At 59.4% G+C, this 16431-nt stretch overlaps 1 protein-coding gene across 1 annotated transcript in view; it reads left to right on the top strand.

Moving 5' to 3' along the window:
- The window catches only part of LOC133343058 (Krueppel-like factor 12), a 48662-nt gene that overhangs the window by 18744 nt on the left and 13487 nt on the right, over positions 1 to 16431 (top strand). Inside the window, exons 2-4 of the mRNA XM_061552516.1 lie at positions 4381 to 4522; positions 10574 to 11636; positions 12454 to 12646. Of these exons, the coding sequence (XP_061408500.1) occupies positions 4460 to 4522; positions 10574 to 11636; positions 12454 to 12646 (1319 nt within the window). The 5' untranslated portion in view covers positions 4381 to 4459. The remainder of the gene's footprint in view (positions 1 to 4380; positions 4523 to 10573; positions 11637 to 12453; positions 12647 to 16431) is intronic.

The following is a 16431-nucleotide window of genomic DNA, read 5'->3' as shown; positions in this document are numbered from 1 at the left end:
GGCATGGGAGGGAGAGGGATTTGACCCAGCCCATCATCCCACCGGGGTTGATAAATTGAGTGCCACTTTGTCCAGCAGTGGTTGTCCTACAAAATACAACCAATTAAGACGTTTGTCAAACATATTTTGTCTCCTTAAAAGGACATTTTTTTGTAATGGGCGACGTTTTGGGCAATGACTCAACACATATAGAGGCTCCTCTCCATATTCCACCTCTTTGTGCTGCGAAGAAGAGCCACTGATGTTAGCCGTGGCCGGGAATCGAACTCAGCCGGTCAAGCTCGGGGCCGAGTTCGTATCGGCAGCCCTCGCAATCGGAACACGGGGGTGGGAAATGAACGCATTCTGGACAGAAGACTGCCACACACCGCCCGTTTGAAACCGGATAAGTGAATTAGTGGCGCTATCGCAGTGGCTCCTCGTGACACGAGCAGGTGCGCGTGTTGTGCGGGTGCGCGTGTTGTGCGGGTGTTGTGCGGCTGCGTAGGGGAGCGGTGGCGGAGCGGTTAGCGAGCTGCGCTACGATCCCGGCGGCCAGAATTCGATTCCCGCTCGCGGCCACCAAACACCCAGTGACGATTTTGTGAACCGGTCCTGGGATTCCCTTGGCTCTGTTCAGCCTCAAATGAGCACCTGGCACGCGATGTGTCAACGTCGCCACGAGGGAGACAAAAGCGGTCGGGCGTGGTTCTGGCCGCCCCACCCCCTCGCGTGCCGTGCCGGCCTTCATAGGCGCCACTCTCGAGCAGCACTTGCCCCAACGGCCTGTTGGAGCTCTACGGGGGATCTTTGTCTGTGCGTGCTGATGTGTGTCTGCTCGCCCCACGCATGCACACACCCCCCCCCGCACCCCTACACCTCCCACGCACCCCCCCCCACACCTCCCACACACCCCCACTCTCCCACACCTCCCACGCACCCCCCCCCCACACCTCCCACGCACCCCCACCCTCCCACACACCCCACTCTCCCACACCTCCCACACACCACCCCCACACCACCCCCACACCACCCCCCCCACACCCCCCACTCCCCCACACCCCCACAAACCCGCACTCTCCCGCACCTCCCACACACCACCCCCACACCCACCCCCACACACCCCACCCCCCCACACCTCGCACACACCCCCCCCGCACCTCCCACACACCCCCACCACCCATTAAGCCGACTCGGCTCAGCGAGCGGAGTAATTAGCGTCAAAATAGCCCTGAGCAGCTGGCTGTGGGCTGCTGGCTCTGGGCTGCGGGGTGTTTTGTTTCTGTGCACTACACATGGCTGGTAGAAGCAGGCAGGGGTTGCGGGCGAGGAGAGGGTGGGGGCAGCACGGCACAACCGCCCAAAACGGCGCCTACGTAAGGACACGCCGCACGCGCCCGATGATTGGTATACCATCGCCACCACCACCACCATCATCATTGGCTAGAAAGAATCAACTTTCAGTGATGTACAGACGCACGACACCATCCCTGGCCAGTTACTGCAGCCCGGTCATCCTTGCAAAACGAGACGATCCTGCGTGGTCTCACGAGTTCTCACCTCGTCAAGAAGTTTCAACTTGAACCCCAACTCGCCAACCTCGTAATTAAGAGGACCTTTGATGACATACGTGCTGAAAATTATGTTTTTTTTATATGTGCTCGTGCGCCGGCCTTCATAGGTGCTTTCTAACAGCACTTGCCCCAACAGTCTGCTCAGGTTATAAGGGGGATCTTTGTCATCATTGTGTGTGTCATTATTGTGTGTCATTAAGTGTGAAGGTAACAACAGTACGTGCGTGAGTGCGTGGGCTCCCATGGGAGAGGGAGGGAGGGAGGGAGGTGGGGGTGGTTTCGTTCTGATTCCACCTCGCCCCGTGTCACCCCCAGCTCGGATGGGGTCACGCAGCCGCAGAGCAGGAAACCGCGTCCCAGGTGCGGGTCGCAACGCCGGCCGCGAGAGTCGCGTTCCCAGGCGGGCGTGGAACCTCGCCCCGGAGTCCAACCCGGGTGCCCAGCCCTCGCGAGGCGACCGCCAACCACACCCCGACCTCCCCCGCCACTCTGCTCGCTCCTTCCCCCAGAAACCCCACCACGAACCTCGCCCCCCCATCATCACCACGAAGCCGCTGGGAGGCAAACGCGGAACAATGAGAATGCAATGCGGCGGTGTGTGTACAGAGCCGTCTGAGTAGCGACTGCAGCTCATGACGATGCTGAACACAATGCGTTTTTATTTTCTCGGGAGCATCGTGGTGTACGCTGTGACGAGTCTCATGTGCGAGTGTCTTCAAGTGATTGGGTCTCTGTGTGCGTCTGTGGCTGTGCAAGGCTGTGGGCGTCTTTGTGTGAGGCGATAGATTTCTACGGGTGTCTGTGGAGGTCTCTGTGTGAGTCTTCGGGCATACCTCTGAGTGAGTTCATGTCACACAAGGCAGTAACAATGTGGATCGGAGCAACGTCTGAAAGCGCCTGCATGTCAACACACCGTGCACAGCGGCTGGGTGTATCCATGTCACAGAGGACGTTGCAGTTAGTCGTAGGTTGATATTGCAAGTCTATGGATCTCTGTGCAAGTCGATGGGTTTCTTTGTTCGTCTATGGGTCCCTGTGTCAGTTTATGGGTCTCTCCGTGAGAGCCGATGGGTCTCTGCGTATGTAACGGATCACCACTATTCACACACACGAAATAATAGAGTCAATTGTAGAATGGGAATCGCCGCGATTCACAAAATCGTTCTCTCTGTGGGTGAATGGGGTTCCAGTATTTGTCTAACGGCCGCTTCTACTGAACCGAGACGATTGGCCACGTGGGGCACGTGGTGTCTCTCCACGTGCAGGTGTGAGGGGCGAGGTGAGGGACCGGTGACTGGGCGAGCTGAGTGGAGGCTGGGGGTGGGTAGCTGAGTGGTGTGTGGGGGTAAGGGTGGGGGCTGGGGGTGGGGGCTGGGGTGGGTAGCTCAGTGGTGTGGGGGGTGTAAGGGTGGGGAATGGGGTGGGTAGCTCAGTGGTGTGTGGGGGTAAGGGTGGGGGCTGGGGTGGGGTGGGGGCTGGGGTGGGTAGCTCGGTGGTGTGGGGGGGGGGGTAAGGGTGCGGAATGGGGTGGGTAGCTGAGTGGTGTGTGGGGGGTAAGGGTGGGGGCTGGGGGTGGGTGGTGGGGGCTGGGGTGGGTAGCTCAGTGGTGTGGGGGGGGGGGTAAGGGTGCGGAATGGGGTGGGTAGCTGAGTGGTGTGGGGGGTAAGGGTGGGGACGGGGGGATGAGGTGGGGGGGGGGGGCTGAGTGGATATCTAGGTAAAAGTTGGGTGATTAGGTCACGCCAAGTTGTCTCTCACCAGCACGCGTGTCCATGACGAGCCGTCGTGATTGGAGAGACGCGGAGTGTTTTTGGTGAAGCCGTCATTCCCGTGAAGCGCGACCTGCGACTTACCTGCGACTTACCTGCGACTTACCTGCGACAGACGCAGCTGCTGCTTTGTAACATTTGCAATCCCACCCCACATCACTGTCACACCACACACCAATCCACACACACCCAACCGACCACACCCCCACACACACCGCACTCCCCTCCCCACAAATTGCTCCGCACGTTACTACGACCAAAACCCGCAGCATCTGTACGCGCTCCCTGTACGCGGGTCGCTATTTCCAGCGATGAATTGGGTCCCGATGGACGCACTCTCCCATCCCTCGCTGCCTCTCCTCTCTCCCCTCCCTCCCCTGTCTCCCTCCCCTTCCTATCTCCCCTTTCACCCCCCCCCCCATCTCTCTATCTCCCTTTTCTCCCTGTCAGCCTCAACTCCACCCCCCTCCTGACTCTTCCTGCCGGTCTCGCCACCCCGATTGCGTAAACAACCGGGCGCCCCCCCTGCCCCCGCGAGGCCTTTTTTTCCCGAAGGGCTCGTCCCGCCAAAGGGCGCGATGCGCTCCTGGCTCAAGTTCAACTCCTGCTCCGGGTCGGTATGGCCCTCCTAACTCCCTCTCCTCGCCCCTCTCGTCATCCCGCCTGATTTCTCACCGCAGAGCACACGGTGCTTCCTTGCGGTTCATCCATCGTCCTTCACCAAATCCTCCCAATGGTGGAGCCATCCTCGCCCCCCTCTCATCACGCTCCCCGCCTCACCGTTCTACTCGCCTAAAGCCGAGATGAATTTGACACCACCGAAAGCGGCAAGCGGCAGCAGCAATAGACAACAACGGTTGCCTGGTTTCGTTGCCATTAGAGCTCATCAACAGGGTTTCGCCACCAGTGCTCACTACGGCAAAGTTGCGTTTCTGGTGGCTTCCATCGTTTTACTGTCACTGCGATGTCCTCAAGGTTTTATTTTTTAATTAACAAATTAACATTTTTTGTGTCGAGACTTTAAGACGAGGCCCTGTTCGCCGTTCGCTGTCTTCCAGAGTCACCGGTGCCACGAGAGCCACTGCCCCACCCCCCCTCCCCCCCGCACGAGGCGCCGGCCGGAGAGCACGCACGGCCATGCTGATGATCGAGAAGATGCCCGCTCGCGTGAAGACGGAGCCTGGCGACACCGACGCGATGGTGAGTTTGCGCCATCGCAACCGGGGCGGCTCGCCCCGTCTCAAGGTGGCGCGGGGTTCAGACAAGCGCGTCCTGTGTGGCACGGCCGTCGCAGCCGTGCCACCGTCTTGTCGTACAGTGCATCTGGCAGCCTCCAAGAGGCGGCCGTAAGCACTCCCCCACCCCCCTCCCATCCCTTGTCGAGGGCCGATGCTGCGCCACCGTGCCGCGTACACCGTCCTTCTGCCAAAATCTCAAATCAGTCTCTCTCTCTCTCGCTCTTTAATTAATTTTCCTGCTTCTTTGAATGAATCCCTGCGTGAATCGCAACATTTAGTGGTAATCCACCACCCCTCGCCGCCGGATGAGTCTAGGCCCACGTGCAGCGTGGCCACCACCCTGCGGCATCGGCGCAATCTTGGTGTAGACGCTCCGCACGCAAACCGTGCCGAGACAATCGGTGACGATGCGGACCTCGTCAGCCAGAGCCAGGTCGGTCATGTTCGAGTGTGACTGCGTGGGTGACTGGGTGGGTGACTGCGTGGGTGACAGTCTTAGGTGGATAGACACTATTTCGTCTGTCTCTCTTTACAATAAAATAAATATATTCGTAAAAAAAAATGCAAACAAAAAATCGGCCCACCAGACAAAGAGCGTCCTTGACCCAATATTTATCCAGCAATTTTTGGTTCAACAAGAACGCTCTTGGGGGCAGTTTCGACCGTTGGGGGTCTCATCAGCAGTGGGCCGGCACTGAGTTGTCGTGCGCACAGGTAAGAGCAGGTGAGCGTGGGCAAGGCCCCCGTGCGGCGGTGGGGTTCATACCTGCGTGCCTCCCAGCGTGACTGTGACCTCGGTGTTTGAGGGCAGCTGCTCCCCCCCTCGCTCTCACACTCACTCCTCCCTCCCACCCTACCCTCTCCAACCAACTCCCCTCTCCACCTCCAACTCTCTCTCTCTCACACTCACTCCTCCCTCCCACCCTACCCTCTCCAACCAACTCCCCTCTCCACCTCCAACTCTCTCTCACACTCACTCCTCCCTCCCACCCTACCCTCTCCAACCAACTCCCCTCTCCACCGCCAACTCTCTCTCACACACACACACGAGCAGACCAACCCCCACCCCCCACCATCCTCGTCCAATCTCTCCTCCTCCGCCCGGGGTAGTCTACCCACGCCCCCACGAAGCCGGAGGGCGTGGGGAGTTGGAGTCGGGAGGCGAGGGGAGGTTGGGTGGGGGGAGCTGTTAGTGGAGAGGGGGATGGGTGGGGGCTGGGGGCTGAGGGGAGGGGAGAAGGGGTGCAGGGCAGGTTGCGTCACGCCGCAGCTGCTGCTGCTGCTGATGTTTAGGAAAGTGTGGGACTCGCTCCGTCTCCCGGCGCTGGGAATGCTGTAAGGACGCCGTGGAGCTATTTAGGAGGCAGGAGGCGCCTGGGTTATGGTTCAGTTGTGCCAGTGTGTGTGTGCCTCATACGCATGACAATACTATATTCTATCATTAAACATAAAAAATAAATATTTTTAAACATTCTTTTTTCTATGTTATATTTCGGCTTGGGTCTAATTGTCCACGCTCAACTGACGTTGGCTGTAATTGGCCACGACCCCTTACGTTATGGCAAGCTTCAGGGCCACTTCCTGGAGTCGTGGAGTTCTGCCATTACTCGTACGGTAGATTTCATTAAAGCGTGTTGTAAAAAAAGTATTTTAAATATTACTTTTTTGTTTGTTATTTTCTTTGACCCAAGAATATGGTGGTTGCAGTGTTGGTGTTGTGGATTGTGGTATAGTTTTAGTCCTGGTGATCACGGTCGTGGTGGTGTGGTGGGTCAGTGGTGATGGTGGTGGGCTCTGCTGCGATGACCAAGAATGCAGTGGTCGTGGTGGCGATGTGACTGTGTTCTTAGTGGTGGTTATTGTGATTGTGGTCGTGGTGGCGGTGTGACTGTGTTCTTAGTGGTGGTGTCGTCTGTGTGGTGAATACGGTCATTTTGGTGATAGTTGTTGCCGTGGTCCTGGGCCTCCCCTAGGTCCACTCGACCTAAAATGAGAACCTGGTGTGGTGTGTAAACATCGCCACTCGGGAGACAAAGGCGGCCGGGCGTGGTGCTGGCCACCCCACCCCCTCGTGTACCGTACCCGCCTTCATAGGTGCGACTCGCAAACAGCACTTGCCCAAACAGCCTTTTAAGTCCACACGGGGTATCTTTGTCTTTGTGGTGGTGGAATTGAAAAAGTAGTCCGGGGTTCTTGGTGGTTGTGAGGTGGCGATGGCAATGATAGTTGTTGGAGTAGTTTAAATCCACTTGGGTTTTTGTATATTTTTATAGACTCAACACCAAACAACCCTGGGGCATTTGTTTAACCGGCCACACGCTGCTGATGAAATCTCGAAGTGGAAACCGGTCTCGGGTTCATATGCAGGGAGACAATAAATCTGGCTGCGAAAATAAAACCCCAAAAGAACATTGGGGCAGACAATGTGCTTTTGTTACTGGCTACGATCGTGATTTAATTTGTTGATCAAACTTGGGCCTACCTGTCGACTGATTCGTGACGAAATTCATATCTGAGTTTTACCATAAAATATAACTGGGGTGCTCGCAAGACACGGACCGAATTGTGCGCGCGAGAATTGATTAATGGCAGAGCACGTGCAGCTCACACAGGCTGATGGTGTCTCCCATTAGGGAGACAAAGGTGGCCGGGCGTGTTGCTAGCCACCCCACCCGCGCGTGTACCGTGACGACCTTCAAAGGTGCTACTCGCGAACAGCACTTGCCACAAAAGTCTGTGAAGGCTATACGGGGGATATTTCTCCTTTGTGGGTGGGGTGGTGGCGGGAGTCGAGCAATGGAGATCTGGGGAGGGGTGCGGGGAGTCGGGAGAGGGAAGGAGAGGGACAATGGTGTGTCTGTGTCGCTCCTCGGGAGCCGAGCAGGAGTCATCTGACTCAGCTTGGCGTTGGAGGTGGGGGTGTGTTGAGGTAGGGGAGCGGGGGGAGGAGGTGGGAGGAGAAGGAAGGAGACGCAGGAGAATAAACAAAAGTGTAATATTTTTAAGGGAAGAGATTGTGTTGGTGGGGACCATAAGGAAGTGGACGGAAATTCCACATCCCCGTGCCGGGGGCGAGTATATCCACAATACAACCACCAAGCGATTTGATCGCGGTTGACGGATGTGTTTCTGGCTATGGCGTGCCCCCCCCCCCCCATCCGTACAGACTGCTGGCGAAGTTGCTGTTGTTTCCGTTAGCAAGCGCCTATTCAGGTGAACGCAGTCCACACGAGTTGGGGGCCTGGAGTGTGTCGTGGCTATGTAACCACGCCCGGCCATCTTTGTCTCGTCGGCCAGCAGTATATAAACGGGTAAAGCACGGTTAGTCGATATGCAGGTCGAGGGTGGTGGAAGACTAGGCCGAATACCCTCCTGTAGGGTCCGCTCTAGTGGAGGCCCTTCCGCCACTTGAGCCGTGAGCACGCGAGACTGCCTTGAGTTCTTCACTGCATCGGCTGAGTCAACTTGGGCAGGGGCGGGGGGGGGGGGTCAGCAGGACGTTATGCGTGACTCGGGGATCGAACTGCGGTGGCTGAGTTGGTACAAAAACCGCAATGCTCTAACCGCTGCGCCACCGCTCCCACACACACACGGCTCTCTCGATCACGCACGGCACTCGCTTCCTCATCTTAAACATAGCCACGGCCACCGCCACGCGGAACCAGTCTGGAACCAGTCTGGTCCACGCAGACCCCTTGCGAGTTTTGAGGCGAAGGGCCTCAGGAGCCGTGGGAAATGTGGCAGAGCGGCAGAGGTCGTGTTCTAGCCACTGCTGGATGAAGGCCTCCCCTCCTACTCCTCCCCCCACGGCCGTCGCCACAATCCATACCGCTCCCGCGCACGGGCTCCGCTCCGTCTTGCGAACATTGACCAAGAGCCCACGTGGAGTGGCAAGGCTGTTGGCTGTCGTGGCATGGTAGTGACCCGGTGCTGTGGCGTGACAAGGTGGTGGCGGTAGCTCCCTGCCCACCCACTCATCCACAAACTCAACACTGGCAGCCCCTTGCCACCTCCTCCACGACCCCCGCAGTACTCAACCACACTGCCCCCCCCCCCCCTCGCCACTCAACCACCCCCCACACAGCACTCAACCACACTGCCCCCCCCTCTCCACTCAACCACACTACCCCCCCTCGCCACTCAACCACCCCCCACACAGCACTCAACCACACTGACCCCCCTCTCCACTCAACCACACTACCCCCCCTCGCCACTCAACCACCCCCCACACAGCACTCAACCACACCCGATTCCCAGAAAGGGCTTGGGGTGTCTGCGCGTGATCCCTTTGTGAACGAGCTGGGTGTGGGGTTGGCGGGGGGGGGGGCGTGGTGGGGGACGTCTCACAGCCAAACAATACACGCCCATGCCCGAGGGGGTCGGGGGGGGGGATTCAAAGCCGTGAATTATTGACGCGCCGTTCCGGACCTGCCCATGCCTGGAACACAACTTGCCCAAGTACACACCCACACACAAAGACAAAGATTCCCGGACAGACTTTTCGGGGCAAGTGCTCGTGAGCGAGTGGCACCGATTGAAGGTGAGCACGGCATTACAGACGAGAAGGGGTGGGTGGCCAACACCACTCCCGGCCACCATTGTCTCCCCGGGGAGGCTCAGGACCTGTTCATGTATTCGTCGTGAGCGGGATTCCAACTCTACACGCCACTGCCACCCATATGCACGTACACAGACAAACAAGGATCACCCCGGGTACAGCCTTTAGCAACACTGTTGGGGCAAGAGCGCCTATGAAGGCCGGCACGGCACACGAGAGGGTGGGTGGCCAACACCACGCCCGGCCGCTTTTGTATCCCCAGTGACGATGTTTACACACCACACCAGGTATTTATTTGACGCTGAGTCAACCTACAGAGGCGCCCACAGAGACGCACACACCCTTGTTAATCGCGGCCGTGGCGTTGGTTGTTTACAGAGTCATTACGGAGGGGCGCGTTTAATCCCCGGGGGAGAGCAAATAGTGGCTGGTTACGCAGAATACGGCGACATGTCAAGCATCGCGTGCGCGCGAGGGCGCGTTAGCCACCACAACAACCGCAGCAGCAGCAGCAGCAAAAACAACAACGAACTCGCCTCGTCATCACGTTCATTCCGAACTCGGGGAACCGCACAGGGCGCCCGCCCAATCAGCATTGCTCCTCGTCCCCCCCCACACCCCTTCACTCGAGCAGTTGCTGTGGCGAGGCTGCGCGCTTTGAGCGGTAGATGCTTTCCAAAATAAAAAGGGCGCACGATGGAGCTGCCACGTCCGACCGCAGAGCCGCATGCCGACTGAATTCAAACCGCACGGCAGAGCGAACATTTAGAGATGGGCTAGCCGCGTACACAGCGCGGAATCGCATGGAACGAACCCGCGTAGAGCGAGGGACACTTGTATTTTACCTGCAGCCTGGACGTCCTTATTGAGGCAATCCTTCAGTCAGCCAGCCAGCAAAACTTTGACTAATATAGTGTAGCATGCTGGTGTATTCCGCCTGGGTGAGGTTAAAGTGTCGGGGGGTGCGTGACGTCGGCGTGACGCACGAATCCGGCTCGACCCTCGTGACGTCGTCGCGCAGATGCTGTGACGTCACCACTGCACATGCACGCCTGCCATGAAAATATATAAATGAATGTATTTTTGTGAAGGACACCGCAGAGTGAGTTGAGTTTCTTTTCGTTCTCGTGGGCACTGACTCGGGTTAGCTGTCCTACAGACACGTCATCAACCGCCATGGTTAGTCCACTGCTGGATGAGTTGGTACGGTCGTAAAGGCCAAGGACCACGCCCGGCCGCCTTTGTCTCCCCAGCACAGATGTTTACACACATCGACCTAGGGGAGACCCAGAACCGGTTCAGTTAATCGTCACCGGTATTGTTAGCCATGAGCGGGAATCGAACTCAGGTCGTCGGGTTCATAGCGCAGGGCGCTAACACGTCGCACCACGTTGCTCCCTCCGCCTTCACGCACGGCACCGTCTCCAACTAACCGACTTGTCCGCTCGCCCGCAGATGAACAACTACGTGTCCCACGTTCATCCCGACGCGTACTCCGCCTTCAAGCGGGACGCGATGGATGCGCAGGAGCAGCCGCTGAACCTGACGGTGAATAAGCAGCGGAGCTCCGGCGGCGCCCACGGCTCCCCGCCGCCGTCGGGCGGCCCCCGCCACCCCCGCGCCACCCACGCGCCGCCGCTCTCCGTCAAGTCGCGCTCCGTGGACGACGCGTCGCTGTCTCGCCACGGCCTCCACGGCCTGGCCCTGAGCCATGGCCTCAACCTGAACCACAGCCTCAACCTGAACCACAGCCTCAACCTGAACCACGGCCTCAACCACGGCCTAAACCACGGCCTCTTCATCGGCCACGGCCACGCTCAGTCGGTGCTGCAGTCTCACTCGACGACGCGTGGCGGCTCCTCCTCCTCCTCGTCCTCCTCCTCCCCGCCGACCTCGTCGGGGGGCCGCGCGCGGACGAACCCGGCGCCGTCGCCGTCCCCACCGCCGCCGACCCACCAGCTGGTCCCGTACCCGGCCGCCTCCGGCCTGGGCTCCGCGCGGAGCTCGCCCTCGCGGCCCGTCACGTACCCGTCGGGGGGCGGCCCGCACGACCTCTACTCCTCCTCCTACCTCCTCGCGTCCGCGGAGCCCGGCGGGGGGGGCGGCGGTGGGGGGGCGGGCGGCCCCCCGCCTCCCTCGCACCTCCTGCAGGGTTTCTCACTTCCCGTGTCCACGCTGCTGCCCTCGGGCTCCCTGCTGTCCGCCGCGCCGCCCGGCTCCCAGCAGGGCTACCTGCAGGTGGTCAACCCCATGGGCGGCGGGCCGGGCCACGCGATCCAGCTGGCCGTCATCTGCACGCCGGTGCCGGCGCACGCCGGCCACCCGGGCCACTCGGGCCACCCGGGCGGCGCGCTGGACCACGGCATGCGGCACCTCCCCCACCACCCCGCGGCTTTGCCGTACCACCACGCGGGCCACCACCACGCGGGCCACTACGTCGGAGAGTACGAGCTGCCGATGGACCCGTTGCTGCCGGCGAGCCAGCTGGGGGTGCACGAGGCCAAGGGGCAGCTCAAGAGTGAGCGGACGCGTCCGTGACCAACGCGCGCATCGTCAGGGCCGTGCGAGCGTGTGCGTGCGTGTGCGTGCGTGTGCGTGCGTGTGCGTGCGTGTGTGCGTGCGTGTGCGTGCGTGCGTGCGTGCGTGTGTGCGTGCATGCGTGCGTGTGTGCGTTTGTTTGCCAACCGCGGCTGTGGTCGTATCAACGCAACTTGTACAAGAGGCAAGGCCGTTCATTCAGGGGATGCGGGGCCCCGGAGCAAATCGCACCGTGTGGATCCCCTTCGACGCCTTTAAACTAAACCCCGAAGTGTTACATCTGACGCTGTGATGTCAAAGTGCGGGGCCCCTGCTTCCCCCCCCCCCAAAACGTGGGGCCCGGGGCAGTCGTCCCGATCCGCCGTACCTTAGGGGCACCTGGAAATAGGTGCCGGGCTGCGAAGATGCAGGGGAAGGAGGTGGGGGGGGGGGGAGCGGAATTGGATATATTTGGGGGGTGCATTGCTGTTTCTTGCACGAGGGTCCATGTCAACTGCACTCCGATACGGAGACTCCTACACTTACTCGGTGACCCATCGCCTCCCATAGAGACTCATAGGCTAATAATGATACCCGTTGGTTAACCTACAAATCCATAGGCTAACCTAGAGACTCAAAGGCTAACGCAGAGACCCATAGAAGGGGGTGGGTGGGGGCGTGGGGCGCTGGGTGAGGAGGAGAGTGAGATGGTCCATGCCAACCGCGCCACGGCACTGGTTACAAACCTAGGCTTAAAGACGTCTCTCCCGTGTCCCCCCCTCCCGCCCACCCGCTGCTCCTTGTCCCCACGGGCGCAGCGTCCCAGTCGGTGGACTCGGGGCTGGACCTGTCGCCGCGCGTCAAGCGCGAGAGCGAGAGCGACGTGGGCTCCGACGTGGACGACGTGGACGACGTGGACGACGAGGACGAGGAGAGTGCCTCCACCGACGGCCTGCACCGATCCTCGCCGAGAGGGGCCGCGGGCGGCTTGCTGGAGCTCCAGCGCCACGGGTGAGCACGCCGCACACTCGCTCGCTCGCGCACGCAAACACAAAGATCCCCTGTATAGCCTGAACAGACTGTTGGGGCAAGTGCTTATAGCGAGCACCGATGAAGGCCAGGCACGGCACACGCAGCGGTGGGTGACCAACACCACGCCTGGCCGCCTTTGTCTCCCCAGTGACGATGTTTACACACCGCGCTAGGTTCTCATTTGAGGCTGAGTCGACCTAGGGGAGGCCCAGAACCGGTTCAGATAATCGTCACCAGTGTTGGCCATGGGCGGGAATCGAACCCGGGTCGCCAGGTTCATAGCGCGCTAGCCGCTACACCACCGCTCACTCGCTCACCCACTCAATACTCACTCATATACGCTGCCAAGCTTGGTGGTGCTCATTCAGACGCTGTCTTTCCGACAGACCTGTTCTTCACCTGAGGACGGCTGCTTGTGTTGTGGCCGAAACGTCGTGAGAATTGTATTTTATTATGCTTAATTTTTATTATTTCATTATTTCCCTTCTACGTGACTTTATCGAAAGAACCAAGAAGAATACTCACTCACACACTCCCATCGCGATAGCTTTAGTCACAGGCACTTATTCACTCGCATAGCAATAGCCACACTCTCATAGCCACACACGCGGTGTTATTGACAAATGCATTGAGTTGTTTTTTTTGTTCATTCCTCGAATCGAATGGAGTAAAATGAATCGTCCATCCCTCGCGGTCATCACAACAACAACTCTGTCCGTCACGTAAACCCAACTCCCTCCCCTCCGACCTCTTAGCGGCTCCACCACCACCCTTCCTCCCTCCCTCTCGCCCCCATACCTTCCCCTCCCAACCTCCTCCCCCCCCCATAACCCCGCTCCAAAACTATCCCCGTCGCGAGCAAACACACACCAAAGATGGCCAGAAAAACACGAGGGAGGGGGTGGGGGATGGGCGGGGGGGTGATGAAGTTTGGAGGAGGAGGCAATGAACTCTTCTTGCGCTGGCCCGCGGGACCGCGTCACCGGGGGGTTGCGTGAGCCGGTGGAGCACTGGGTGTGGTGGGCGGGCGTCGCCGTGTTTGTGTACAGGGCGTGTACGTGGTGGTGGTGGTGGTGGTTGTGGTGGTGGTTGTCTTGGCAGTCTTAGGAGTGGTGGGGGTATGGGGAGCGGTGGCACAGTGGTTAGCGCGTTGCGCCGAGAGCCCGGCAAAACCCGAGTTTGATTCCCCCGCTCAAGGCCACCACCAACACCGGTGAAGATTATCTGAACCGGTCCTTGGCATTCCCCTTGGTAGACTCGGCCTCAAATGAGTACCTGGTGCGGTGTGTAAAAAAAACATCAACACAAAGGCAGCCGGGCGCGGTGCTGGCAACCCCCAACCCATCGGGTGCCGTGCCGGCCTGCGTAAGTGCTCACTCGTAGCACTTGCCCCAAGAGTCTGTGAAGGCTACACGGGAGGTCTTTGTCTTATTGGCGGCGGTGGTTGTTGCTGCGCTGCTGTCTGCGTGGACCCGTGGGGGATTAAACTCGTAGTGCGTTTTCTATCCAAATTCCACCAAGTGGCCAGCAACGAACGGCGCCGTTGAAGTTTGTAGGTAAATCAGTTGTGGCGATAGATCATTGTAATGCATTTAGTGGATAGTTTGTGAGACAACATGTGAATGATTTAAATGTTTTTCATTCACAAACTCGGGAACAAGGCTGCTGGGTAATATCGGTGCACGAGAAGCCAATAGGGTGATGGACTGAACAATTACCGATGTATATTTGGGACCCTTTGTGCCGCTATCAAGATGATGAATGAACTATAATAGGTTTCACCCTTTCCGGTAATAAAAACAGGAGGCTCAAACCCTAAATAGACACCTATTGCAAGGCATCGTCAAGTCTTGCATTGACCACCACAATCCTGCGTGATTAATGCAGACTTCATGCCTTGCAGCAATAATAATAATATGACGCCTCCTGTATCCTTTCGGCAAGGGGTAAAGCCGATTCTTTATTCGTCGACTAGCCCGTGGTGTTTGTGTGCTGGGACGGAACCGAGTGGCGCTGTGGTGAGTTCAGCTTCGGCACCGAACTCCCCCCACAGGTTCCGTGCCACGGGCCCACGCGCCGCGCCACTCACCCACGCGCCACCCACCCACCCACGCGCCACCCACCCACGCGCCACCCACGCACCCACGTGCCACCCACGCACCCACGCGCTGCGCCACCCACCCGCGTGCCACCCGCGTGCCACCCGCGTGCCACCCGCGTGCCACCCGCGTGCCACCCGCGTGCCACCCGCGCGTGACCCGAGCGCCACCCGCGCGCTCGTCCTGCCGACCTTGGTCAATGCGATGCTCCCAACTCGAGTCGGCCATTCCCCCTTCATTCATTAATTATATTCGCATTATGGAATGCAATGTCATTAATGGGGCCCCTTCCGCCCACTAGAGGCCGGTATCCTCACCGCAGGTGTAACACAAGGTAAATGGATTTTTGAACAATTCAATCACGAGATGGATGGCGGGGGGAGGGGGGGGTTAACCGTAACTCTCGTGCCCCCCACCCTCCCGCCGCCTCTCTCCCTACAGAGGGGAGTGAGTGAGTGGTAGTTATCGGAGGCGGGCGCCATTGGACGCACCGGATAGGCGTGGAGACGTGGCAGTGAGCCAGGGAGGTAGGAAGAGACGCAGAGGAATAGGGAGGGCGGGAGGAGGGCGGGAGGAGGGGGGGGGGGTCTTATGCCCCCCCCTCGCTCCCCCTCGCTCCCCCTCCCCTTCGACTCTGTGTAATCTCCAGGAAATGGCCGGGCGGGCGTCCAAGGGACTTGGCATTCAGGTTCTGAACAACTCCCCTTGCCCTGCCCATCCTCCCGTCCCATGAGCCGCAGTCCCGAGAGGAGACGGGGGAGGGGTGACACTTTAGTGAGACGAGACGCACAGAGAGAGAGGTGACCGTTATCTTAGACCAAGCAACGGGGCCCCATCGAGAGACACGGGGGGGGGGGGAAGGGGGGGTGAGACGGAGAGAGGAACGCAACTGGATATGGGGACGTGTGCGCAGGCCAAGAGCCCCCGGGGCCAATCGGACTGCTGAGAGGAGTTGAGCCGCGGGAGGGGGGGGGGGGGAGAAGGGCCGATGGCCTCCGGTCTAGAATGGTGGTGGCGGAGTGGCAGCCCAGGAGGAGGAGGAGGCCATGTCGGAGGGGCGGGGAGATGGTGTGACGAATTGAGATGGCGGTACCACGCGGATTGTTGCATTGCTGGATCGAGAGGGTGTAGCAACGAATTTGGGAGTTTTTCATGTAGCAGCGGATCGATCATGGCTGCTGATTCTGCTGATGATGATCTCATTGAGAACATAATCTATACAAGAGTCGTAATGCTGCAGTTTGTAACGGCCTGCACAGTATCTCAGGGACATCCGACGTGGTGACCGAGACCTCTGCGGCGTGGAGCCGGGCGAGAGGGTGAGGTGGGGGTGAGGTGGGGGTGAGGTGGGGGTGAGGTGGGGGTGAGGTGGGGGTGAGGTGGGGGTGAGGTGGGGGTGAGGTGGGGGTGAGGTGGGGGTGAGGTGGGGGTGAGGTGGGGGTGAGGTGGGGGTGAGGTGGGGGTGAGGTGGGGGTGAGGCCTGTGCAGGCGTCGGTGTCTCTTCACAGTCGGCGTAGGGCGAACGCCGTAGCGGGACCACGACGGTGGTGGTGCTGATAGTGGTGGTGGTGGTAACGATGGTGGTGGAGGTGCTGATGGTGATGGTGGTGGTAACGATGGTGGTGGTGGTACTGATGGTGATGGTGGTGGTGACGATGGTGGTGG

This window comes from Lethenteron reissneri, chromosome 16 (assembly GCF_015708825.2).
Source record: "Lethenteron reissneri isolate LAM-NWPU_2019-01 chromosome 16, ASM1570882v1, whole genome shotgun sequence".
In the NCBI taxonomy this organism is placed as follows: Eukaryota; Metazoa; Chordata; class Hyperoartia; order Petromyzontiformes; family Petromyzontidae; genus Lethenteron; species Lethenteron reissneri.
Note: the sequence above shows the minus strand (reverse complement) of the source record. Positions and strands in the feature narration are given on the sequence as shown.